Source organism: Triturus cristatus, chromosome 7 (assembly GCF_964204655.1).
Source record: "Triturus cristatus chromosome 7, aTriCri1.1, whole genome shotgun sequence".
Lineage (NCBI taxonomy): Eukaryota > Metazoa > Chordata > Amphibia > Caudata > Salamandridae > Triturus > Triturus cristatus.
The window spans coordinates 1,244,681,441-1,244,709,428 of record NC_140590.1 but is presented as its reverse complement, the minus strand read 5'-3'; the positions used below and the strand labels follow the sequence as shown (position 1 = coordinate 1,244,709,428).

General features: G+C 45.0%; 1 protein-coding gene across 1 annotated transcript in view; it reads right to left on the bottom strand.

The window, feature by feature from the left end:
- Positions 1-6,910: 6,910 nt before the first annotated feature.
- The window catches only part of LOC146811709 (putative DBH-like monooxygenase protein 2), a 439,263-nt gene continuing 418,185 nt past the window's right edge, over positions 6,911-27,988 (bottom strand). The window contains exons 12-13 of the mRNA XM_085618698.1: positions 27,423-27,537; positions 6,911-19,413 (exon numbers count right to left, since the gene is read on the bottom strand). Coding sequence (XP_085474824.1) covers positions 19,165-19,413; positions 27,423-27,537 — 364 coding nt within the window. The 3' untranslated portion in view covers positions 6,911-19,164. The remainder of the gene's footprint in view (positions 19,414-27,422; positions 27,538-27,988) is intronic.

The window sequence follows — 27,988 nt, the reverse complement described above, 5'->3', positions numbered from 1 at the left end:
ACATGCAGAAGTGCATGTGGGCGTACTATCACATACTGGCTCCACGGCATCACCTATGCCCTACACTTTCGCCATTAAATGCTGCACATTAGAGTGTTGAGCATGAAAGTATGTGGCATTGGTACTTCCATAAACTAAGGGGACTATTTATGAGAGTGTTGAGTCACGTTTACACCACGCAATGTGGTACATGCGTGACACAAACCTCTAAGTCACATTTTTGAAGGCACGCAAAGCCACTTTGCATGACTCTGAGCGGCTTTAAAAATCTGTAGTAACACAATGTAGCGCAAATCATTGCACTGCGTTACTCTGCCCTGGGAAGGCGTTCCCAAGGCGCTGCATGGGTGTTCCCATGCAACTCCTATGGATTTTGAGGCATGCCCAGATGAACAACAACTTGTAAACCTGGGGATGCAACAACATCTTACACCTTCCTAGGGGAAGCGTAACGAGGAAAAATATGTGTATTTCTCCTCGTTCCTCTTTCTATGAGTGCAGGGGGAATATGCCTCCCAGGGTTTTTTTTTTTGCAGGAAGGAGCCCGTTCCTGCACAAAAACAATCCTGCAAGCAGCACAGGCTCCCTAGCCCCATGCTGCAACGATGCCTGCATTTGCGCTAGGCTGCCAAAAGGGTACAAGGGAAAGGACAGAAATGTGCCATATTGACTTAAATGCGGCACATTCCTGTCCATTCCCTGTCACGCGGTGCAGAGCAGCAAGGTGAGCCCCTCAGTCTGCAGGAGAAGAAACATGAAGTAGGCCCATTACATTATGTTGCAGCAAAGAGGTAATCAACTAGTACTCTTTTAATGCCCCAATGTTTGTAGCATGCTTTTTAGTTGAGAGTTTGGGTCTGATAACTTCATTGGCTATTGCTAAATCTTCCACAACACAGTATGTATAACAACAGAGGTCAGTAATAGAGATGGGTAATATCCCTTTTTTATCCACAGTAAGCGGATGCAAAAGTTAAGAATATTCCACACAGTTTCACTGGTTTTGCGTCCACATGTCCGAGTTTTAAATAGGTGAAATGCAGACTTAAAGCTCTGCAGAACAAGAATTCCTCGTTCCTTATGGTGAGTAATGAATGAAAAAACAATTCTTGTGCCTTCCAGCACTTAATCGTAATTGTACCAGATTAATTACACTATCTGACCCCTGACAGTGCATGAAAGCAAGTTAACTAGAAGAGGGGCTTGGTGTCGGCCTGGTGGTGCTTCACGAGGACCATGAGGCAAGCACTGCACACAGACTTCCTTGTGGGCATAGTTGTTTTCATTTCAACAGCACTGTGGGAGTTTTGGGCAAAGTATTAAACTTTATGGAAATATCATTCAGGCACATACATTGCAAGGCCCCTTACAGTGCTCCTAAAAGCAACTGATATGAGCTTGATTCTGCTCGACCGGCAGATAAGCATTGGCAAAGCCAATAGGTCTCACTTGAATATAGCATGTTACTACACGTGCTATTACCACGCAGTAGGTTACAACGCGGTCGTTACAACGACTGTGTTGTTACCACGTGTGACTTTACATCGCAAGTCGTTTCTACGACTTGCGCTAGGTGGCGCTCTGGACTTAGGAATAGTATAAATTACTATTCCTACTACAGTTAGCGCAACAGCGGGAAATGTGTTGGATTTAAAATCCAACACATTCCTTGGTCTTGCACGCCACCTAGCGCAAGTCGTAGAGCCGACTTGCGATGTAAAACCACGCGTGGTAACAATGCGGACATTGTAACGACCGCATTGTTACCTTCCTGCGTGGTAATAGCAGCGTTGTAAATGCTGTTTCCCGTCTCACATATATGAGGCCTATTGGCTTTGTCAGTGTTTTTAGCCATGTTGTACAGCAGCCCACCTGCTGTGGAGTATGGTTAAAAGTATTTTTCAAAAGTGCTCTGACGCAGTTAGTGCTGGCCGTGTCGTAGCGCTTTTCTGTTTACTTCCAAACCATGTTGTAAAGCTGTCACACACATGTAAAACATGGCTTAAGCACATTGAAAAGACAAATAGTAGAGCTGTTTGGCTTTGCCAATATTTTCGTTGCCATGTTGTAAAATGGTGTGTCTTCTGTGCTGCATAGTTGAAAGTAAAAAAAAGCTCTATAGAGCTGCCGGCATAGACGGCATCATAGCATTTTTTTGTACTTTTAGCCATGCTGCACTAAGGTACAAAATGGCTAAAAAAAAAGGTCAAAGCCCAATGGATCTCACAGATCTCGCATACGTGAGACCTATTTTCTTTGGCAACCCTTGTTCTTGTTAATAGAAAACAGTGCTTTCTAATTTAGTCTGTCTTACTAGGCCATTAAAGCTGAGGCCATGGTTTCATGCTGAAGAAGGGCTGGAGATGCCACGGCGCTGACCAGAGGAGGTGTCCTTCAAGCCAAAGCTCTGGTTTCTGTCCATGGAAGTGCTGCAGGTGGCATAATGATGATGCCAGGTCTGAATCAAAGACTGTTGCAGTCATTTGGAGCAAGGAGGTGAGCGAGGGAACAGTAGAGCCATCCTTGTCTTTTGCATGCCATCTAGGCGGGTGCAGGAGCTTTGGAAAGCAGCTAAGAAGCCAAATGGAGAAGGAGTGAGTGTAGGGTGACCAGATTCTCAAAACAAAAAACGGGGACAGGTCATAGACATAGAAGTAGGACTACGGGTTGCAGTAACCATCGACATAAAATTAGGACTAATTGACAGCTGTCATAGACATGGAAAAAGGACTACAATGACAGCTCCCTCCACAGACCGAGATGAAGCATTACAGACAACAAATCCGAGGTCTCCTTTATGCAGCAGCATTAGTACTTTTTATTATATTTACACTTTTAAGAATTATAGCGTATATTTGCCAAAAATAGATAAAACATCACAGGCTAGCAAACACCAGATTTACTAGCTTTATCAATGCTCGTTTCTATAGCTGCGCGTCAGCACCACGTAAAGTACAACTCACTCATGTTGCTTAGTTGCTCATGACAGAAAAGCATGGGAGGTAAACTGCGGAATGCTAAATTGCCAAAGGGCAGTCATGGACCAATGTAAGAAAAACACTTCTCTCCAGGTATTACTGCCTTAGGGTCTTAAGGCTCGCAAAGGCTGGTCGACCAAACAGTCCTCCCACATTTGCGTGGTTACTGCTGGGATGTCGTGTACCTTACTGGGGTATGTATAGTGCACTCTAGCCATTGGTATCATCTCATAGCGCAATAGTATGAAGACCTGAGCAAAAAGCTCGAGCAGCGCTGCTCGCCTCTTCCAAAGGCGTTAACCCTGCTCCTTTAAGTCCTTTCCAGCTGAACAGTTTGCCGTGATCTGAAAGGTCAGTCAAAAGGTCAAGTCATAGCTTTGATATGGAGAACACATAGCATGCATCAATTGGTTAGGAATAAAACATGCAATGAGCAATACATTAATCCTTGCACGGTATGCATAAGGGCAACTGAAAAGTTTGTATGGCTATGAATACAAGCTACAGGATGAAGAAATATTATTTTATCCAAAGTAGAAACTTTTGGTAAGAGACATGGGCTGGGGAATTGAAGATCTTTTGGATTGCCACCTGGACAGTATGCTTGCTCGTGAAATTGATAAACTGCTGATGCAAGCAATAGATGCACAACTTCCATTGCAACTGACGAGTTATTAATTAAAGATCTTTGGCTAAGTGCAATTTAATGGCTTTGGGAATGTGCAATATCTAGGCTACTGATACAACTAAAAGACCACTAATGCAAGCAAAGGGCATGATATGTGAATGTGCAATGTGCAATCTATGTTCTTGGTATATGAAACAAATAAGCTATTGCCACATATGCACTTTTAGTAAATATGCTTAAATAATGCAACAATAGGGGAAATTTTTTACAATCTGAAAAACATGTTGGAAACAATGAGCATATTTAATAGCCAAGGCAGGTTTAACCTGAAGCCACTGAATGAAGGCCTCAAATAGCAACTCAGCCTTTTACCTGATCACCAATGTTCCGTTTCCTAGGATTTCTGTTCTTGGAACTGGTAGAAATGAATGGTTGGAGCTTGAGAAGTATGTTGAGGACGTCATCACCACATGTGTTATCGGACACTCATCCTAACATTCAGAAATACTTTAAAGTTTCTGTTTTGTGTACTTCTAGGTGGGGTATCTGGAGGAGCAGCAAACACACAGCCTCTACAGATCACAGAAGATCAGAAAATTCATAAACTGGGGTTGCTCCTTAATATCACTATTTCCTCCTCAAGCGAAGATTCAGTTTTGATGATATGCAATTGTTCAAATATGGCTGGCACGATGACGTAGGTGGCACTGCGTGTAAAAAGTGAAGGGAAATCCTGAGAGAAAATGTCTCTCGTCAAAGGATTTCCCTTCCAGCTACAGCGCTCACCTCAGTGATGTCACACGCCGTAAACAGTGCAAAGAGAGCATGTGCGCGCATGCTCAACCGGAACAATGAAAAACCGGGACATTTCTGTGTTTAACTCGGACACTGTTTGAAAACCGGGACATTTGAGTCACTTGGAGAAAAGTGTCGGGACACGGGGACACTTCTCCAAAAACTGGGACTGTCCGGGAAAAACTGGGACGTCTGGTCACCCTAAGTGAGTGGGAGGGGGAAGAAGGATGTGGCACTCAGTCGCTGACGGCATGGCTCACGGGTGGGGGGGCCAGCGCAGGGTCACGCGGTGGTGGGGTTTAAGTGGTCATAAGGGAAAGGGGGTTGCGCGAGGGCGGTTAAATAATAATAATTAAAATTTAAAACGTACCTTTCTCGGGTCCCGTGACTTCTGCTCGGTCTGCTCCTGCTTTTCTGAAGGAACAGGAAGCAGGCAGCCTCCCTCCCCTCCCCAAGCCAATCACATCGCTGCAATGGCAACTTTGTGATTGGTTGGGATGCCAACCCCACAGGCATCTATAGGGAGGCCTTGCAGCCTACATGGAGAAAAGGGAGAGTGCCCAGGACATGTTTGGTCATGGCTCACAACATTGGGCTATCCACTCCTCCCCTGCTCTCAAGCAGGAGTGCCCTCCTGCCTGCCTGCCCCCAGCCAAACCCTCCTGCTTTCTTGCAGTACGAGAAGCAGAAACATAAAATTGTATTTATAATACCATTTTATGTTTCTGCTTCTCGCACTGCGAGAAAGCAGTGGGCCGATGCTCCTCCGCCCACATTGAGGAACCGCCCCTGGTGGCACTACGGCCAGAGATGCCAACTTTGAAACTGAGGAACCAGGTTTGAGTCTTGGTGTCAGCTTGACATCCTGTGGTCCTGAGAAAATCTGTTAAACCTAAATAAAAAGTAATTCAATTAATGTGAACTTGTGAAATGTAACTGGTGCTTAGGTAAAGCGCTGCAATACCTATGATTTGGATTCTGGTTATGCCAAATACATCAAAATGGTAAAAATAGAAGAAATAGTACCCCAATCAAAGTGCGAGCAGTGTATGGAATCTAATTAAGTAAAATCAATCTGTGCTTGGTCCATGCTAGACACATACAAACAAAATGCTGCAGGAAGTGATGCCTGGGATGTGATGCTGAATTACAAGGCTGCAAAGAGGAGTGATAGTGATACCAACAAATGGAAAGCAATGGGCGGGCTAGAAGACGTTTTTTAGAGCTTTTTTCATTTTTAAGAACAATAGATCAGCACAACCAACAGCGTGCTTATGCTTCCTACAAGTTTGAACTCAAAAATTGCTCCCCATGCAGAAAAAAGGATAATTTTGCGTGTTTTGGAATTTACCTGAATATTTCGTCCACCCTTAATCAGTACATCTTGCATTCTCATTGGACTTATAACAGGTAATTCCACCAGCGCATTTTCAACCAGCAGGGGCTTCTCCCATGGATGGCTTACCAATTCTTCCACATATCAAAAACACACTGTAGCTTCAGATGCATGACGCTGTCTTGTCTAACCAGAATGTTTAATGAATGTTCAAGTTTGCTTCAATTCATCAATATACAAACTATGACCCAGATTGACGAATGTGTCACACAATGCAGCGAAGCACCCAAAGTTGCTGCGCTGCGTTGCATGACAGGGAGAGAGCAAGAAAGCGCCATATCTACAGAGACATGGCACTGTCCTGCTCTCTCCCTAGCGATGGCGCACAGTCAGGCTGCCGAGCGCCACACACACACCTTTGCACCATAGCACTAAGGTGTCTGCATGAGTCTCACATAGGTTTTGTACTGGATGAATACCCTTCCTGTACAAAATACTATGCTCAGACAAACTTGAAACCTTTTCCCACTTTGGAGTGTGCTAAACAGCGTGGCACAAGGCAAACTGAGAAACGTTAGGAGAAATAAAAAACATTTCTCTTTTTTAATACCTGCTTTCAAGTGGCGTTCATTTTTGGTACATAACCCCTTCTACTGTTGTTAGTAGCTAGGATTGTGTGTCAAAAACCATGGGTGGTTGCAAAGGAACATCCATGCATCACCCAAGGACCTCCCCCTTGATGCAGAGTAATGCAATGCAGTGCTTCACGCTGGTTGGCATTACTTCCAGGCAACTTTCCAGAGAAAAACATTTGTGATGCAAACCCAGCACAAAGGCTTTTTGAATTTTGCCATATGAGTTATGGACCATTAATATAAATGGGGTGACCGAGAGAAACGTCAGAAGACCTGGGTATTGGTAGGTACAGAAAACAATAGGTCCTAGACAATATTAATAAATATTACAATAAATGTAGACAATTTATCTTTAGAGAATGATTAAATCCTGTAATACAAAACAAAACGAGAAAACACATGTCCAAAGTGCATTCCTCGTTAATGAGAACAGTACCCTCAGATGTAGTTATGCTGAAAAACAATAATTTATTCGTAATACATCATCCATGATTTAATTTCAGAACATATAATTTTCTTAAGAATAAAAAAGGGGGTTACTACCAAGGAGTGAAAAGAGAAAGTTAAAAGTTGGTGCTCTAGTGGAAGAAGAGAATCAGAGAAATTGAGAAACAATAATCATTTTACAGAATCAGAAAACTTTCAAGGCCAAAATCCTTGTATTAGCAGGCCTGCCCCTAATAACATTCAATTCTAAGTCGTTATTAGTCTATCGTTGAAGCCTATTAGTGCTTCATCTGTCATCGAGGTAGGGGGATGGGGTACATAGAGTACAGGCCCAACGTGGAAGGGATTCGTCAATGTTTCGACCCAGGCGCGAAAGTGTAAGTAATCTCCTCAGCTACGAGTCTTCATCAGGACAGGGATAAAGGGGATCGATGTTCAATTTGTGTAGCCCCCAGCGTAAGTGTAGGAAGCCGGTGTGCCCCCGGGGGGAGATTCGTCAATGGTGTGCCAAGAAAATAATTCAATGTAATTTCCAAAGGTGGCTGTAATAAAAACGTCCCAGAGAGGGGGTAGCTCCCTCAAAACTCATCCAAGGGCACCAATGTTGTTTGTTTTCACCCTCTAGGGTCACCCTTCCTTTTCAGGTTGAGCGTCAGGCAAAACATTTCTATCCATCCAACATCAACCTCGTTCAAGTGTTTCTTGGGAAAGTATCTTTAACGGCAAGCTTTAAATCGACCCCTTCATTTGGTCAATGTTAATCTTAAGCAGGTTCTGCCCCATCAAGTCCCTGAACTGCAGCAGACCATGACACTTGGTGGTATCAGAGAAAGAATGAACCAATATATTATGTATATGAAACCGTACATTAAACATGTGCCACAGTAATAATACTCATGCAAAACAGTGTGTTTTACATGCAAATCAATACGCTTTATATAAACCTGTATATTAAGAAGGCAACCAACGTATTATGCTTGTGAACCAATATGTTAGAAGTGTGGGCCAGTGTGGAAAACAGCCGGAGTATGCATACAAGCCACATTGTTAGGCATCTGAAACAATAGATTTTGAGGGTAAATTAACAAAGTGTGTTTATAAACTAATACATTGTACAAGGACAACATTGGGTCATGCATCATTAGCAGCACTGAGTTTACTTACACCAATGCACTAAAGGGACACAGTGACATACTGGTGATATATATCTGGAACAGAAACTAATACACCAATGTACCCCTTAAACTATATGCTTTCTTACATGAAAAAATGACAACAAGGTCTGTAATGCTATTACAGAGGCAACAGTGTTATACCCACTCTCATGGCTTCCTAGTCAGAAAAAAAACATTGGGCCATATTTATAATGAAAGTGACTCAGTGAGTGCCGCAAGCCATTTGGCTGCACTGCACTGAGTCACTTTCAAAGCACAGGGATGCGACATATTTACAACAATATGTTGCATTCCTGTGCTTTCCCCTGCACTGCAGCATAATGGGCTGCCATGCACTTTGGTGCAAGGATGCCTGCGTCGTGGGGATATTGTTTTTGCGCATGATGGGACGCCTTCCTGCACAAAAAACAATTAATTTAGGTGATTTCTTCTTTCCATGCGTGCTGTAGAATGCAGCACGCGTTGAAAGAGGAGAAAAACTAGGGGAAATGTAAACATTTCCACTCATTGCACATTGCTACGCCACCCCTGGGGTGGCATAGCATTCTGACACATTTCTACGTTTATGATACGCTGCAGATGTCCAACTGTTAGCAGAACGATCCTCTGGGCGCAGGAACCACCCGGCAGTGGTGGGAGAGAGTTGTGGGCGCCGTGAGACGAGCTGCACCCCAGAAAACCGTGTGCGAAATATTGGCGTGCCAGGACAGCTCAGCGATCCCGAAATGGCGGCGCCCTATGCGGAGGCTGAACGGAGCAGCTGGGACTTGCGGTGAAACCTACTGGGGCGGCTGGCACTGTACAGCTTTCATACCGCTTCGGGGCTGGAGCTGTAATATTGACTAAGAATCTTGCTGGGGCATCTTGGAAGCCATAAACTGTGTAGGCTCCATTCTTCACACCAACGGCGGCATACTATGTGGCGGCGCAAAATGGCGGACCACCGCAGCGGTGTTGTCATCGGAGATCTGCTTGCTCACATCAACGAGCTGTAGCCATGTACGGTGTTGGTAAAGGGCGACGGCATGCACTTACTGGCACCGCTCCTCGCATAGACTCTTATATTATGCTGATATGATGATTTGCTTTCCTGTTGCTGCATGTTTTACATGCGACTTGCTGCAAAAGCTGCACATATGCTGACACACAGATCGACTATGCTCCTGCAGAGATAGCTGTCCATAGAGTAACGTTCAAGGCAGTTCCCTCGCATGCTGACGCTGTGGCTGACTGTCCCGGAAATGCAATGAGGAGAGGCGAGACTGGCGCTTGTGTCTGCATAATATAGGATGAGCATTGGAGGGGGTGCAAAGTGATTGTACTGTATTTTTACGTGTTCTTAATCATTTTAAAATCGTGTTTTGATTTCATTGTACTCCTGAAAAAATAACTACTTTAATTACTCACCAAGCGGCTACATTACTACATTACTCTGAGCTTACTTGCATTTCTTTCAGTGGAAGGCTCTTCCCCCGCTCCCGCTCCCCGGTACCTTCTCCATCCACCCGACCGCCATCTTGGGGGTAGCGCAGGGAGCAGTCTAGTGTCTGCTTCCCTGACGCTACTAAAGTGGGGCATGGTGCGAACGCGCAGCGGACGCGCGCAGCGGGCGCGCCGGCGGCGCGCCGAAGGCGCGCCAAAGGCAAGCCCGTCTGCGCCCGTCCGCGCCCTGACGGGACCCAGGGCCACCCCTCTTTCTTCTGGTTCTCTGATCCCTAAACTCACGTATTCACGTTCTGCTCTGTATAGCCTCCAAGTGCCTCTAGGGCCTCATTGCTCTTGCTTATGCTGTAACGATGTCCCTCTGGTCTGCTCCTCTTGCGCCCTAGCTCTTACATCCCTCCCCTCGGAGTGGTGTATCGCCTCTGCCTCCTTTTGGAAAGCTACTCCCTCTTCAGTGACAGCACACCCTCCCGATCCTGCTCTCGATCTTAGTTTTATTAACCTAAATTGTAGATCCTTGCCCAAACACAAAAGGGACATATTTGATCTTCTTACATTATCTAGTCCGTCAGCCCTGTTTTTAACTGAGACCTGGCTAAATGACAGCTCCGGCCCTGATATCGCTACTGCTCTCCCCGATGAATACACGTTTGTGGGACGTAATCGAACATCTGGGGTAGGTGGTGGCATCGCTATCATTTACAAGAGGTGTTATTCCTGTAAATGGGAAGATCTGGACATCCCTAATTGTGAAGCTGGCAGTTTTAAATTGTTACTATCCCCTAATTTCACTCTGTCTGGCGTCCTTTTGTATCGTCCACCTGGTGCGGCCGCCGCCTGGGCAGCCTCCTTTCCTGAGCTCATTGCTCCCTTTCTGTTGGAAACTACCAATTTTATGTTGTTAGGTGACCTTAATATCCATTTTAATGATACCCTATGTTCTATTAGCACACATCTTATACAGAACCTTGCTGCTATTAACTTAAGTCTGCTTAATTCTGGCCCAACTCATAAAGGCGGTAATCTTCTTGATCCAATTTTCACTAATTTGGACACTGTAAATTGTTTACCCTCTAGGCCCATTATTTGGTCAGACCATTTTATTGTAGAGTTCTGTATTAAAATAGCGGGTGCTACTTGCCTTTCCGACAATACTCATCCCTCTAGAATCCGTAGGAACTGGCAAAAACTCAATTTGGAGCACCTTAATAACTCCCTTTTAAAGACCATGCCTCAACTTCTTAACATCCCCACGGATGATGTTATGACAATCAGCACCTGGCTTACGTCTGCGCTCGACCTCTGCCTTCCAGCACGCAAATGTAAGCAAAATTTCCTGCACCCCCCTGCCCCCTGGTTCAACGAACAATTAAAAATGGAAAAGTCCAGCTGCAAAAGACTGGAGCGTATTTGGAGATCTAACTATTCTCTTGCAGATAAAGAAAATTATAAAACTGCACTCCACAAATATCACGCTCTTTGTAAATCTACTAGGGCCGATCATGTCAACAACACTATATTGAAAGCCCAGAACCGCCCCAAAGCTCTTTTTAAGGCAGTCCAGGAACTATCAGGTATGGCCTGTGCTCCTAAAGCCCCCTGTTTGGATAGCACTCAATGCAATTCCTTGGTCGACTTTTTTATGCAGAAAATTGATAACATCTACGCGGGTTTTGGAGCCCCACTATCTGCCCCACCTTCATCTAGCCCACCCTCACAGAACTATGACCAACCACTTCTTCTGGATGATCCGGTTCAGGCATCACTCCCCCTCTTAGATAAGTGGGACCCCATTTCTATGCCCGTTTTCCAGAAATTGTTGGCGGAGATCAAATCTGGTTCTCCCCTAGATCCCATGCCCCCACAGATTTTTTGTTCTGTAGCCCCTGCTTCACTTGACTGCATTTTGGCTCTTCTGAATGCTTCTCTCACCGAAGCTATTGTCCCTAATGTCTGGAAACATGCGATGGTCGCTCCACTTTTGAAAAAAGCTAACGCAGACCCTAGTAATCCAGCCAACCTCCGACCGATCTCCCTACTTCCCGGCCTCTCGAAGGTGCTAGAGAAGCACGTTAATCGTCAACTAACTACTCACATTGAGTCGGCGAACGTTCTCCACTTCTCCCAATCTGGTTTTCGGACGGGCTTTTCCACTGAGTCCACCCTTCTGGGAGTTACGGAGACAATCAGACGTCAGGTGGATGGAGGAGAGACGGTGGCACTCATCCTTTTGGATTTGAGTGCCGCTTTCGACACCGTCTCTCATACCATCCTCCTTTCTGCCCTGAGGTCTGTTGGAATTTCTGGCTCCGCACTTGCGTGGATTTCCAATTTTCTCTCGGACCGCACTTTTCAGGTTTTTTCTCCTTCCTCGGTGTCCTCTGTTCATAATATTCCGCACGGTGTCCCCCAGGGCTCTATTCTTAGTCCCTTATTTTTCAATCTTTACATTAGACCTCTTGCTTTTCTTGCTGTACAGTCTGGACTATCTATTTTTTCGTATGCAGATGATACTCAAATCATCTTCTCTCTCTCTGCTAATCAACACTCCCCCTGTTCCTCTCTCAGTTTAGGGCTCACGAACATTGCCAATTGGATGACGACCAACAAATTGAAGCTGAATGGAGATAAAACGGAGTTGCTTCTGTTTGGGCCTGACTCCGCTCTCTGGGGCCCTCAACATTAGCCTCAGCAAATGGGTCCTTTGCCGGTCCCGGCAACTACAGCTCGCAACCTCGGGGTCCTCTTTGACAATCAGCTATCCATGAGACAACATGTGATTAAAGTCGCAGCCACCTGTACTACTATTATCAGGTGGCTGAGGAAGATTACGTGGATGCTTCCTCAAGACACCCAGAAGCTTGTGGTCCAGGCCTTAGTGACATCTCGGCTGGACTACGGTAATGTCCTACTTCTGGGCGCCTGCAAAGAGGTCTCCCGTAAACTCCAATTGGTACAAAACATGGCTGCCCGACTACTGTGCAATTTGCCCAGATCTGCACCTGTTTCCTCTGCTCTGCGCAGCCTGCACTGGCTACGCATAGAATCTAGATCTAAATTTAAAGCTTTATGCTTTATGCATCGCATTAAAGTAGGTAAATCTCCCCATTACCTATCCACTTTAGTTCACCAATACTGTCCCTCGCGTACTCTCAGATCCTCCTCTCAGTGTAGATTCACTGTTCCTCGTTTTAAGAGCACCAGAATTGGTGGGCGCTCTTTTTCGTATTTGGCGCCCTCACTCTGGAATTCACTTCCTATTCCTTTGCGGTCTGAAATGTGCTATCTTAAGTTCCGCAAAGGAGTGAAAACTTGGTTGTTCTCCTCATAACTCTCTCTTTGTACCCTTGCCTGCTCTTCATTGCTATGCTTCAGCGCCGGGAAACCTACGGGTAGCTGTGCGCTTAATAAATCTATATATAATAATAATAATAATGATTTCTCATAAATCTGAAAATGCATCAGAATACATGGGTGTTGCATGGGAACACCCACAGCAAAACCCATGTCACGCCCCTTACACACAAAGTGTTGCATGATAAGGGGCGATGTTTACAAGCACATGTAAAGCCAAGCAGGGTGGCTTTACGTGTCCTTGTAAATATCGGGCAGTAGGTTGCGCCGCCAGTGCGTCATGCATCGTGACGTACCGGTGGCGCAAAGGGCCTGCAAGTAAGTCCCATTATTTTTTGCAAAACAGATGCGTTACCCTCACCCGCACTTGGTGGAATGCTTTGTCATAGAGTGACTTCTTGGCCTGCCACCATTGTTGCTCAGAGAGCGCATACAAACAAAACTCTTGTTGTGGCCAGTTTGGTGTAAGTAAGTAGGGTCACAGAAATAAAAATGGTATTACAGTGTAGGAATATTAGACTGCTTATTCTGCACGAATCGTTCCTTACCCAAGGTTCAAAGGAGGAGAGGATAGAGTAGCGAGTGAGTTAGGGCACCTTCTGCATCACTTAATTGTTTTCAACATGTTTCTGCCCATTAATATTGTACCTACTCATCACAGGGCTTTTGTAAGCACCTGAAGTAGAATCCCACATGACTATGTCCATCTGAACGACAGCCAGCTCTGACAGCCAGATGGGTTTATGCCTGTCCTAATGGTTTGTAACACAAAAGTCAACAATCTAATAAAGGAGTACAGATAAATCTTCTCTGTTTTATTTCCAAAGTAACTCCTGAGACTGAAGTCAGACCCTGAGATTTCATTGATGAGGGGACAGCACAGCAAATCTTGAGACTGGAGCTCACTCCCAGGGAGTTCACTGAAATGAAAATAGCTATGGAAATATTGAGATGGTTTTCAGATCTTATGAATATATGAGTCTTTGGACTGGTAACACAACATGGGGTTCACATGTATGGAGCAGCCCAAGACATCATGAAACAGAGAGCTGCACTGTAGTTAATAAGTATTACAAATTGCAGACAAACCTTAGACTGAGGTCAGATGTTTACAGACCCCAACTATGGAGAAAGCACAGCAAATCCTTAGACCTTAGTCCAAGTGATAGAACAGAAAATGTACTGTCTTTGCATTAGGGCGTATGCCATATCGCAGGGATAACATCTAAGAGCACCACAGTAGTCGCTCGTTCATGGCATTCGAGGATGGACAGGTACATCGGGGAATGCTCTGTGATGGGATGAGCTGACGAAGGACCACTGGAAGGGAAAGTTAATTCCTACCTGACACCATAAAATTGCACCATACATAATAAAGACACAAGCATAGTTATTATGGTAGATGGGATAGAATCACCTCTTAAGAGTTTATTGATTACTGAAAAATCTTCATGGTGTTACAGGATCACATTAGTTATAAAAATGGCATTCTCTTTCTCAGGGTTACAGGGCGGCTGCATGTAAGAACTGTACTACCCCACTTGAAAGCATATCTCCAGATCTGGCTTGCTAAGGGCCTTGTGGAACCCGCTTCTGTGACCCCAGTGTGCAGCAGACAAGTACCTTGTCTACTGCACATGCTGTGGAAAGCCGTCTGTGGGTAAAACAAGTGGCAGCCCAGTGGCAGCCATCTGCTACAGTCCACCTTATGCAGGTTGACACAAACAAAATAACAAGGTTAAAAAGTATGGGTGGTTGTAGAACAGAGGCATGCTCCAGTAGCATCAGATTTGTAAAAGCAGAACGACCCACTATCACTTATGAGGGTGTCCACATCTTTAAAGGCACAATGTAGTGCATACAACTGACTCAATATGACCTGAAATGACTCAACCGGTTCTAGTGGTTGCTCATTGGAGAAGATATTTTACCTCAAATAAGTTATCTCAAAAACTTTCAGGGTGTGGCCAGATAGAGTAGTATCTGTAAGCCATGGGATGGGGGAATACTGCCAGAGCTTAGTGCATTCTGGAATATGGCATGGGAAAGACAAACATTCCCAAAGATGATAGAAAGGCAGAAAGTGGGAGCTGTCCCCATTTATTATCAGCCCCTATTCGGCAGGGAGCGGGATTATGTCCGCTCTGCTAGATATTTTATTTGTACTGACCTGGTGCACAGGCATCAGGGGCACTTCCTTTAATATTTGTGACACATTAATATAAGGTATGTTTCTTAAGAACCTCACCTCTCTATCTTGCCATTTAATGTTTACCTAACAAATTCGTACCAGACCCCTCTGAATAGGAAAAGGGACATTCCATTCCTCCATTTGTTTGACTTCCATCTCTTCTCTCACTCTTCTACTTTACAAAGTTTAACCAACGTCCCTGTACATAGTTCTCCTCTTCTATACTTGCATACTCTACCACCCCACTAACACCGTTTTATCTCAACTCTGTACTACTCCTCACCTTAACTGGCTGTTTATCAATGCCTGCTGTATGAACAAGAACTGATGAACGTTTTTGGCCCCATCGCGTAGTTAAAATCACATCTATGCCTCAACACCAAAACATGACTGGGGAACATCACTTCACCAATTCCTCATGAGGCAATCCCCTGTGGATATCACATATCAACACAAAACTGATACAGCTAGGCTGGAAGAGGAGAGGCACAGTTATTTGAAAAGATTTATTGCAAATCATCTGCATTCAAGATGTTGTTACAATAGATTGTGTAGATCTCCTAGCCTTATGTAAACCCGCAACTACTTTCTTAAGTGTAGTTCTTCTGATTTGAAGACTACTGGCATACAATAAAGATTCACTGATATCACATTTGTTGCCGTCTCAGATATCATCTCAGCCAATTTGAACCTTCAGTATTCAGGTTAAAATAAACATCTAGTTCAGTCAAATGTCTCTGTCAAAGGTAAACCTTCACAAGCCTGGAAGTTCTTATTTTCTTTCAACTCATCATTGGGCCCACACACTCCTGGGCAAAGCACTACACTACGCTCGCGTAGTTTGTGCTACTTCGCACTACGCGAATTGCACGTAGCACAGTGCAAACACGCGTAGCGTAGTGTAGCGTAGCATCGCGGTCATTTTTTGCTTGCTCGTGGTCCTCAACGTCAAGTTGGCGACCGCGAGCGAGCAAAATGACATCCCAGCGAGACTTTTTCCTCGTTCGCGATCAGCAACATCAAATAAACCTCCCGGCAAGATTCTCAATGCGGGGAGGTCAGGTTTCTCATTGCGAGTGGTCGCGTATGTTCGCAGCCGCTCGCGATGAGAAACTATCAGTCCGCGTTGAAGAAAGCTGCAGCTCGAGTAGAAATCTACTAGAGCAGCAGAAAACGACCGCTCGCACTGTGCAAGATGCTGTTTGCGATGCTTGCACAGTGCGGACAAGCATCCGGCACTGTGTAAGCATTGCAAACAGCATTTTGCACAGTGTACTATGCAGTTTGTGTAGCTACGCATAGCTCGCGTAGTGCGAAGTGCGCTTCGCCTAGCTACGCGTAGTGCTACTATGGAAACTACGCCCAGGGTTACTCAAAATCCACCTAAACTCATCACAGTAGTTGGAAAACAAGCAATCATCTGGGGTAACTGCCATTTCCTATATTTTGCTATCAAACTGCCCATAAGACCAAGTGCCTCAACAACTTTGAACTCTGCTATACAATTGACTCTACAGGGCCTTCGACAAACTCATTCCTCTCAAGACTTTGATGCAAGGAAACTGTAATTATAAGACCCCTTGACTCAAAGAAGGGATAATGAAGATGAAAACAGACATCACTTCACTTCAACGTTAATGCAAGGAATCTGACAAAACATGTGCTGTGAAAAAGATTCCAAATCCTCCATCAAAGCCAAAGAGTCTACATTACTGCAACTGGATTTCAAGTACCAAAATTCCCTCCCAAAGAACTTCTAACCATGCTTACTGAATTCCATGACCTGGACTCTACTGCTGTGAAAGAGTACCCAGGCTGAAGCATCATCCACTACTTTGTGGAAAAAGCAAAGATTGTGGCTCTATATCTCATGTACAAGACACACACTACCCAGTTCACCAAGGGAAAGAATAAGAGGATAATGTCGAGTGACACACACCAAAATCTGAGCTCCTTCAGGAGGCATTGAGGGAACTCTTGGTTTCCACATTCCAATAAACCTACAAGAATATCCTACTCTAGAAGGCTACTCCAGCTATGACTACAGCAACTTATTATCATGTGACACCTCCACTTTAGACCTCAGCCTATTCTACTTAAGACTACTCATCATGAAGAATGATCTGGATCCAGCAGACCTGACCAGTCACATACAAAGAGAATGACCTTTACCTAAGAAATTTGGCAGAAAGAGCATACTTCATTCAGATCTGCAAATTCTTGTGGGAAAACACATTTTCCATGATCAACAATTTGAGTTTTGCCCAGGTGGAGGCTTCCAATCCACGTTAATTTCAATGTAGGCAATCTGAAGACTACCATGGTCATAACTAAAGTTAATGTGCTAGTACTTCCGAACTTGTCCACTTCTTTCAACACAGTACACTATCATTGTCTTTTAGTGAGACTAGAGGACCTTGGCATCAGGGGAAGCATCTTCAACTGGATCTCCTCCTACCACTCCAACAGATCCAGCATCATATTACTACCACTATCACATGAGCACCATTCAACATCAACACATACCTCAAAGCTCCATCATTTCACCAACCCTATCTAATACCTCAGCCCGCTAATTGTTGTCATCCAAGTTAGAAGTATGACATGACACTCAGATCATCCTAAAACAGGATCATCCCAGGGAACTTGACCCCTCAGGAACAGACTACGGCATTCAAGCTGTTGACCAATGTATGCTTAAAAGTTGTCTTAAACCTACCTCATCCCTTACAGAAATCTTGACATATGGCTATTGGAAGAACTACCAGCATACAACCACCTGGCTTCACTAACTCTGTGTACCACCAGCAATGTTGACAGAAGTAAGAAACCTCGGAAGGATCATGGACCACAGCTTACACATGGGCCTGCAAATCAATCAAGCCACAAAAGAGTGCCTAATGTTCAATGAAGAGACTTTCTGGGAGTCCCCCTCTTTCTGTTTCAAATAATGCAATGAATCCATAACTCTTCTTTGTGTCAACTCATAGATGTTCAGCCACACAACCTCATCTTGCAGGCCTTCTAAGTGTTCCATTTCCAGTTGCTCAGTTTTCAAGACTCTTTATGGCACATAGACAGCCATCTAGCTTCTTCCTTTATCTTAGTCAAGCTGTAAAGACATTCAGAGAAGAGAACCCTCTGCTCCAGACTGTTACCCTGGCTCACTTTCCCGCCTTAAAAATGAAACACATTGGTAGAAACTCCTTCTCTGTACAAACATCATTTGTCTGCTATCAAAGATAAGAAACATCAGAAGACCACACATCAAGCCGAAAGAATCATCCCCCACGGGAAACAGCGTTTACATCTCATGCGCTACAAAGCGGTCATCACAATGCAAGCCATTAAGTCATTTCTACAACTTGCTGTAGGGGACACGCTAAACTAAGGAATAGTATCATTTACTATTCCAACACCTTCCCTACTGTTGCACATGCTGGAGTTGGAATAGTAAATTATACTATTCCTAAGTCCAGCGCGCCCCCTACAGCAAGTTGTAGAAACGACTTTCGATGTCATGGCTTGCGTTATAACGACCGCGTTGTAATCGCATGCGTTGTAGCGCATGCGATCTAACATCACATATTCATTCCCCACTGGTAAGAATCAAAGACCAGTACAGACCCATACTGGTGTCCACCCGAGGATGGAAAAAATCACCATAAGGAAGGTCGGCTCAACAATATTTGTATCTATCTCACACTCTCCTTTGTTGCATTCCACACATAAGTGCAGAAGCACCTTTGCAGAGACACTTTTTGAGCAGCCTGACTTACATTTTGGACACAAAACCCTTCTCAGATGGGTGATTCTCCTTTCATATGTTACACTCAATTTGCATGCTAGCAATTATACCTGAGTGTCCTGTCTATACTTCTTTTCACTTCACTACACACCAAAGCACAGCAACATCAATCGTCAAATATGGCATCAAAGCACTTCCCACATCAGCCACACAATAAACACACATTCTCCCACGCAAGAACCCACAGAGTTGTGTGCTAACCAACCATCTAGAAATGAGCTTTGGCATCTCATAGGGGTTCTCTAGCGCTATATAATTGCAACTACAATAAAATACAATGTGTCAGTAAGTCAGTGAAGTGGTGATATTACACTTGTGATAAATGTTTTGATTGGTTGTTAAATATTCAACTCACATGACCTATGCACAGAAAACTACAAGACTGGGGAACCAGGGATCCAGGCAAAGAGTCCAGCTTGGAAAGAGAGAAAAAGTAGTTGGAGAAACCAGGCAGGAGAAGCACGGGAGCCTTTCGAGCCATAATGGGACAAGAGATCTCCTGGTGGGTCAGGGTGAGGCATTCCGTCATGTCCGGGCATGTTGTCATCTGTCATTCCAAGGCAGGGGGGATCTGTTGGCTTTGTGATGTTGGGAACTTGTCCAAGCCCTTCATAGAGAATTCCCTGAAAACAGAGAATAAATGCAGGTTTCATAAATGGCTGTTGCTATGCGTGTCATTTAGGGGTCGCCAAAAGTAGCACTGGCGCTGCTCTTGAGACCCATGACCAGCTTGTGTCGCTTTTGAAAATACTATTCCAAACACTTATTTTTAAGAAATACTGCATGCCCAAGACATCCAAATTATACACAAATCGTAGCATTGGAAAAGTAACATTTTTCCTTATCAAATCGAAACAAACATGAGATGAAGACGTTTCTATTTTTGTGTAGAAATGGAAATACGTTCAAGTTTACACAATGCAGACCTTCCACATTTTAAAATAGGCCTTCCCTTTTTCATCATGCATTTTTATTATGGAAATGCACTTCTTCTGTTTGGGTGTCATTCTAACTACAAACATAAATGGAAGTTACCCAGCTCCAAAACAATGCGCAATATATTGTTATATTTTGTTTACCAGTTGGTTGTAGAGTAGATAGGAAATTGACTCTTTTTAGCATTTTTTCAATAAGGCATGGCCTCATAAGATGCTAGTCTGATAAACAAAAGGAATGCTGAGGAGTTTATTGGAAATGCTCTAACTCCACAAATGACCTGTGCCCCCATTATAGTATATTTTACCTCAATACTAGATCAGAAAACTCCTCGAGCTCAACCCATTGTGGTGCAAACTCAGGGGCTTATTTATGAGAGGCTTAGGCCGCCAGAGCGTCACTTTTTTGGACGCTCCGGCGGCGCAAGCCTCTCTATCATATCTATGTGCACCGCAAAGCTGCCCTGCGTGGCTTTGCATTGCCTCATAGATATGGAAAGCGCTGTGATACCTCCGGGTCTAGCCAGCGCTATATAAAACTCTAGATAAATAAATAAATACATAAAGCAGCGCAAGTCTCTGCTTTGCCTTACTCTGTGTCAAGAAGGCATTCCATGGTGTTGCGGTGCATGTTCCCACGCAACACCCATGGATTTTGATGCTGCTCCAGAGTTACTTAATCAGGTAAACCTGGGACAGTGCCAAAACCTTAAGCCTCCCCAGAGCAGGCATAATGAGGAGTAATATGTTTATTTCTCCTCGTTTCTGTCACCTTTCTATGCAGCACACATAGAAAAAGGAAAAAGCCTCTCTGGATTGCTTTTAGGCAGGAAGGTGCCCCTTCCTGCACAAAACAATCCTGCCTGCAACGGAGGCACTCTTGCACCATGGTACAAGGGTGCCTGTGTTGGCGCTAGCTAGGCAGCAAATTGTGCACCAGCACAGGAGGAAAGGACAGGAATGTACCGTATTTTATAAATACGGTGCATTCCTGACCTTTCACATTGGCTAGGGGCAGTGTAGCGAGATGACGTGCGGTGCTGCCCTACGTCAATTCCTCATAAATGATACCCCACTTGGTAACTCGTTCATCGAGTCAGAACAAAAGCGAAAAGCTCCACACATGTAAACCCAGAAATTCCAGAGCATTCTGGAAAATAATCAATAAGGTAAACAAGGATGTCCCTGCTGTCTACAATGCAAACATCAGTGAGAAGTCCTGGGTACACCAACTGCGCAATCACTACTCCATCTTGCCAGTGCAACTTACGGGAAAGGAGACATGTAAAACCACAGACCGTCTGCTTGACGCTCAATCAACACTAGCAGTAAAACCCATGCCATCAGGGCTTGGTGAAAATGAATATGACTGAATCAATGTAGAAATTAGTAAAACAAACACCACTAGGCGTTCACCAGATCCGCCCAACCCAAGGAAAAAGAGGATCAAAGCAAATGAGGGGGGTTCTGACAGACTGGGAACAAGATTGGGTCCAGTTAAGATCATGATGTAGATAATTGATGGGCAACAGGGAACCACCGATCAAAAAGCATGCCCCATGGAAACTATCATAAGAAAAAGTATAACAGACAGAGCCCCAGGACCATTTGACTTACTCCCAGCCCTCTTCAAAGTTTCCATGGAGTTCTAGGCAAAAGAAACTTAGCCTCTTGTACTTTGCAGTGAGCCTGTAACAGGCATCCCCAGACTCTTGGTGGATCCATTATTCATGCAATCTTTAAAGGGGGTTGTAGAGGTGACCCCGCAAATTATCAACTGATTGCCCTTCTTGACATCGACTTCAAGTACTACGCAAGCCTAGTGATAAATGACCTTCAAGTTCAAGGGTAGACAGCCTGGCCTCATCCCATGGAACCAAACAGGGTTCCCTTCCGGTCAGGGTGCATTCTCAGATTTGGCAGCTTAGCCATTTGCATGGAAATCACCTTTCATGCTAAATCAACACCACACCCTTGTGTTTTTTAATTTCAAGACAGCATTCAATAGGGTCCCCGACACCTACTTTGACAGAAATTAAACACCATTGTGATCCCGTCGAAAATAACGAGAGCTATCCAACTCCTTTACACCAAAACGTGAATATGTGTGAAGATTGGAGAAGGTACTAAGCTCTCCCAGAAAATCTATACCACGATCAGCTTGAAGCAGATGTGTGTTCTTGCTCTCTTTCTGTTCAACATCTGCATCTCAAGCCTGTCTATTGAACTGAAACTCATAAATGCTTATCTTCCAAAACTAGGTGACCGTCCCCTCACTCACATCTTATATGCCGATGACCTGCTTGTAATGAGTATGACCCCTGTGGGGCTGCAGCAGATTCTGGATCCTCTACTGGGTTTCACAAAACAGCACAAACATGAAATCAACCGCAAGAAGACAAAAGCAGTGGAATTTACAAGAAACCAAACAGTCTAGGCCTGGGCGGAGCTCACAGAGTTTCGCTCCGCTCAATTCTGGGGAGTTAACGGAAAAGTCCAAATGATTCTGCGAAGTTCCGCAAGCGGGTGGAGTAATGTATAGCAGGAGATAGATAAAGCTGTAATGTACAATTTGTAAACAGCAAGATAGTGTTGCCCCTTTTTATGGCTGTTCATGCTGGCCGCCTGCAGGAGGCACCAGGATATCGCCACATAAGAACCTTCCCAGAAAGCCTCTGCTTTTTTCAGGCACATTGGGCAAATCATTATAGAGTTGGAGGAGACTTGTGTCTTGGTGCAGTGGGGCAAATGTTATCCAGGGTAAATAAGGCAGCACGCCCTGGGCAGCTGGTGCCAGCAGAACTCATATGATGAAGGCTATAAACAGGCACGCCGCCGCCTACCCATTCCTCTTCTAGCAACCTGCTGGATTTACTGCTGACATGTCTGCTCCCTCTCTATTGTATCTAAGCTGTCAGGCTGCCCCTTCCTACCCAAAAAAGATCCCCAAAAATTATATCAAAAGTTACAACATCAGGCTTGTGAGAAGTTGGCCTGGCATATGCTGTCTCCTAGTTATAGGGACACCTTGCACCTGTCCAATTCGACTCTTATTGATGATAGGTTTAAGACAACCTTTAAAGAAAGCTATCCTAGTGGTAGCTGTGGAGAGCAGCCTTCAGGCTAAGTCTTGAAGGAGTGTTAAGCTTATTGTTTTACCATAATAACCTCTTGAATAACCAAATGAAAGAGTAACCCACACAGGTATATATATAAAATATATGTATTTATTCTAGACAGAATCCCACAGTCTCTTCATGAGGCTAGTGGCAAAGTTACAATTCAAACAAGCATTTATAAACACAATAAATAGCACAGGAATCACAGGGCCCCAGGGGGGGACCAAACCATATATCAAAAAAGTGGTATAAGAACCACGACAATTCTACAGACAATGCCTAGGGCATTTAGGATCGATGGCCCCTTAAGAATCCACCCCAGGTTATGAGGAAGGGGACCCACGGGAGGCGCGTGCAGTGGAAATAGCTGCTATCGGGATCTCTATTATAGTCTATGGAGAATGTCGCGGTTGAAATTACACAGAATAAAGTCACTTCTAGCAGGAGTACAAAGTTAAAACTTTAGACTTAAGCTTTTGAGGAGCCCACTACTACGAGAGTACCGAGGTACCACTGTTACCTGCCCCAGGGAAGCCGGGTGCATAGGTCGATTCTGGTGTCGGGTCGCGGGCTGATTTTCTATAGGAAAATTTTCAAAAGTGCTGCTAGCCAAAAGCGTTGATGATGCCATGAAGTTCAAAGATGTGAAGATTGTAGAGAAGAACCTGAAAGCAGAGGGGACAGAGTCTGGGTCACGGCAAAGTGACCAGGAGGCTCAAATCAAAGAGCCCTTCGAAGTCGGGTGCTTCAGGTGCGAAGTGGTGTAGCTTGGATCTGCAGCCACGGGCTCCGAAAGGCTTCAAGGAAAGCCAGCTTCTGGAGGGCAACTGTCCCACGTCGGATGAGGGTCGCTGTGGTGTTAGTGTCCGGATTGGATCTACTAAGCCTTGGCAACCGTAACCCACGAAAGATAAACAAATCTGCTACAGTGCAGACCCACAAAGTCTGGAAGAGATCTCCTTTGGAGAGACTGTAGAGCAGGCCTGGAGCAACCAGAGGAACTCTTGATTGTCGAAATAGATCTCCGCTGGGGCCCACAAGTCGAGAGACAAGGGACCGCGGGAGGCGGCAATTTGGAGTGCGTAAAAGGGCACCCACGGGCCACCGGAGGGGGCTAGGGCACTGGTCTTTGGCACAATTGCTGTAGAGTGATTGGCTCAAAAACGGGCCAAAGCACAACTTCCCCACTTGTCAGGGTCGTGTGCTACGCAAGAGGTGGCCGGTGTCCTGGGGTATTGGGGATCTCGGCACCCACGCGGTCCACGGTGCCCAAACTCGTTGAGCACACTCACTGGCCTCTGGGATGCACTGGAAACCCACCTCAAGGGTGCTGGAAGCCGTCAAAGTCCGTAGGAGCAGTGAGGTTCCAACTGGGTCATTTGCAGTGTTTCAGGTGCCTGCCAAGCAGGGGGATAACTCCTTTATCCCAAGGGAGATTTTTTACGTCAGCTGGGCAGCAGCAAGTCGAAGGTCAAGACTGTAAAGTTCAGGATTAATCTGAGGCTCTGGGGCCACGTTATTCACCTTTATCCCCAAGATTAGGGGAGTGTCCAGAGTAGTGTCCACCAATGAGTGGTAAGGCGGGAAAGGGTGGCTACACCCTCTCCCCTTTGTGTGTTTCCCGCCTGGGCGAGGGGCAGGATGCCCCTGAACCGGTTCCAAGCGGTGTATGCAGAATGAGGGCTCTACAGCTGCCTACGTGCAACTCTGAAAGGACATTTGGTGCACCCACCCTGTTCCAATCCACATTATCCTGTCTGGAGAGATGCTAGCACCTCCCTGCCACAGGAGCCCTATTGTCCAGCTGGCGAGGCTGGGGTTTTCCCCAGCAACAGCCAGCCAGAGTCGTGTGGGTGGCGGGTAGTAGCCATTTTGTACTACATGTGCACTTTTAAATTGGTGTATCAATTCTACCGCTTTTCCCATATCGCCCCTCTAGCAGGGGGGAATCGTACCCTCATGCCCATGGCTGGACTGGGGGTATGATTCCTACATGTTTGACACCAAACACGATATGGTTCTGTGTAGCCATTCTCAAGTTATCGCGTTATTGCGATAGACTTATAATGCGGTTAAGAGTATATGGTATGGCTACACTACAAACAACCCAGCAATGATTTTACGAAGGTTGCAGGGAGGTCCTACTCATGTAGGGGTCCCCCCTCACACATACCTCAGCACCCTGCCTTGTAGGATTAGCAAGGCCTGCCATAGGGGTGACCCATGAGAGTACATGGGTTGTATTGGGGTGGGATATAGGGTACCTATATCCCTGTAAGGGGTGCTAGCACCACCTTACCCAGATTACAGTAGTGGTCTGGTGGTGTCAGTTTGTGTGGCTGTCCCAGGGTGGCACAATAAGTGCTGCAGCCCTGGTAGGCCTACTGAGGGACCCATGCCCTGGGTACCTAGGGTACCATCTACAAGGGAGTGTCAGGGCATCCTCAGCATCCAATTGGTTTGTACCTAGGGTACTTCACATTAGTTTTAGGGAGAAAGCAGATAGGCTGGGGTCCTGGATAGCAGGATCCCAGCCAGACTAGTCAAAAACCACTCAAATACCAGGCAAAAAGTTGGGGGCAACCATTAGTCAGATTCCACCTTCCTACAAGGCTCCACCCCTGTGCACAGTTGATCAGGGTGTGTGGAAGCATGCCTGTTGATGATGCATTCCACGAAAGAGGGTAAGGGCATGAATTCTAAATCTACTGGATTCTCACATGAGGAATGCTGTTTTTCATCATCAGTCTTAAAGTGTAGAGCAGTTAGAACTGGGAGGATGATTGTTGATTAGTGGCCTCTCGACTCCTCTTGTGTGCTGCAAAACAATGGGACTGGCATACTAGAGGTAATTCTTGGCATATGAGTCCTAATGAGGGCAAATCTGGTCTTGGTTTTGCTCTGGTTCAGGGACAACCTGGCCTGGCAGCTCGGACTAGACCATTCCTACTGGAGCAGAGTCAAGGCTTATTTGTAAATGGCTCGGTCCAAACTAAGATGACATGGCGTGAAAAGTAACAATAGACTGGAATGCAGCCGGAGTACTATCAGTACAGTATTGCCAGTAGCTGAGATTGATTCAACAATTGCATCCCTCACTTTATTGTATACATCAGTATTTGTCTGGGTAGGAGTACAAGTGGTGAAGGTTGTGTCCTGTTTTATGCTAGCATTATTCGGCGAGGAGTCATTCTTCATTGGGAGTGTGGATGATTATAAAGAGCTCTATGAGTGGAGGAGGGTGAGATAATGGTATTAGGGCCAAAAGGCAGCCTCATGAACACAACATAATGAAACAGCTTGTGGTGCACAAAACCAAGTTTGACAATTTCACATCTCAACAGTAGACATCCTACTGTCAGTGGCAGCCAGTTGATTTACCTCAGCTCAGTGAGTCCTCACAATTTTTTTAATGTTACATCTCTTTTAAATGGGTCTCAAATGTGCGCCATCATGCTTGATCCCTTTCTTTGTCAGATTCTTCCTAATTCCCGTTGGCTATCTGCCTTGCCTCAATGGCGGAAAGCCAACTTCAAAAGACTTGGGCCCAGATTTACTAAGCTCTTGCATAGTCATTGCGTCAAGCAGGGTGAGGAAAGGCAACGCAAGGGCTTCGGTGTTATTTACATGCCTCCGCGTGGCTTAGCAAATCCAGAGTAATTTAAGGCAACGCACATCGCTGCTTTAAATTACTCTGCACTAGGAAGGCGTTCCATGGGTGGAGTGATTGCGTCCCCATGGATCCTCCGTGGATTTTGGTGCATTGCCAGATTTATTACGAACAGTAAACCTGGGAATGCATCAAAATGCTATGCCGTCCTAACAGAGGCGTAAAAAGGAGAAATGTGCATTTCTCGCCGGTATTTTCTCTTTCTATGTGTGCTGCATTCTGCTGCATATATTGAAAGAGAAAAAATGCCTCTGAGGTTTGTTTTTGTGTAGTAAGGTTACCCTTCCTGCACATAAACAATCCTGCCTGTAATGGGGGCAGCCTTGCACCATGGCACAAGGGTGCCTGCATTGGCGCTAAGCAGCGCTCCATGCACCAGAGCATAGAAAGAGGAGGAATGCGCCACATATTAGTATTTATGGTGAATTTCTGCCCTATCCATTTGCCGCACTCTTGCTGCGTTGCATCAAACGTTAGCAAATCCCTGCCTGGTTTTACTGCGGTAAGGTTACAATTTTCAAGATTGAAGCCAAAGTTTATAGTGAAGTGATGAAAGTGACCGGCTGTAGGACATTTGAAAAACTACAGAAGTCCTTTTTGGTCATGAATGAGGCGAATCCCTCATTGATCGAGAAACCCCCTGCCTTAAACCCAGGATCGGGTGTTTAACTCTTCTCTGCAGTGGTTTACAAATAGGACATTTGGAGGACTCACTCATGTACAAGAGCGAGTCTCAGCCACCGACATTACCTGATAGTGAAAATCCAGAATATCCTCACTGTTTTCTGCCAAAAGGGCCAAGTCCAACACTTCACATGATGCAAAGAAAGTTTTGAACCACACACTGAATGTTCGCTTTTCAGACATTCATTTTGCAATGTTCGATCGAAAGGAAGGAAGAACCCTACCTTCTGGGACAACAAGTAGATGAAATGTGTGCTCTCCTTCAGCATCACTTCAAACATCCGAGCACGGTCAGCGCCCCACTGGAAAGACCTAATCGCCATCACAGCTTCTTCGATACTGCACCAAGAGAGAAAGAGAAGAAAAATGCCCTCTTGAAGCAAAATTGTAAAAACTGCACAAAAACAAGCACTTGTGACTGGTTAATCCTTGCACAGTTGGAGAACTCAAGGGGGCTCTTTGGTATAATCATATATTGCCAACTTCTGAGAATTCCAAAAAGTTTGGTTCAGTTTTAAATATATGTTTATATAGACAAGCAGGCTGGAAAACATGCCCCTAGTACAAAATACACATAAATAACTGAAGTTCCTTCTTCCATCACATAGTGAGAGTTATTGCCCCAACCGGATAGTTACATCCCCATGGTGCATTTCTTCTAATAAAATCATGGCAGGTGGATGAATCATAGATCCGTACTTTAAGAACAGAGGTTTTAAAAGTGTTTGACACAAAGATAAAAACAATAAACAACCTAGCAGCATTGAATACTTGTATAGTTAAAACAGAG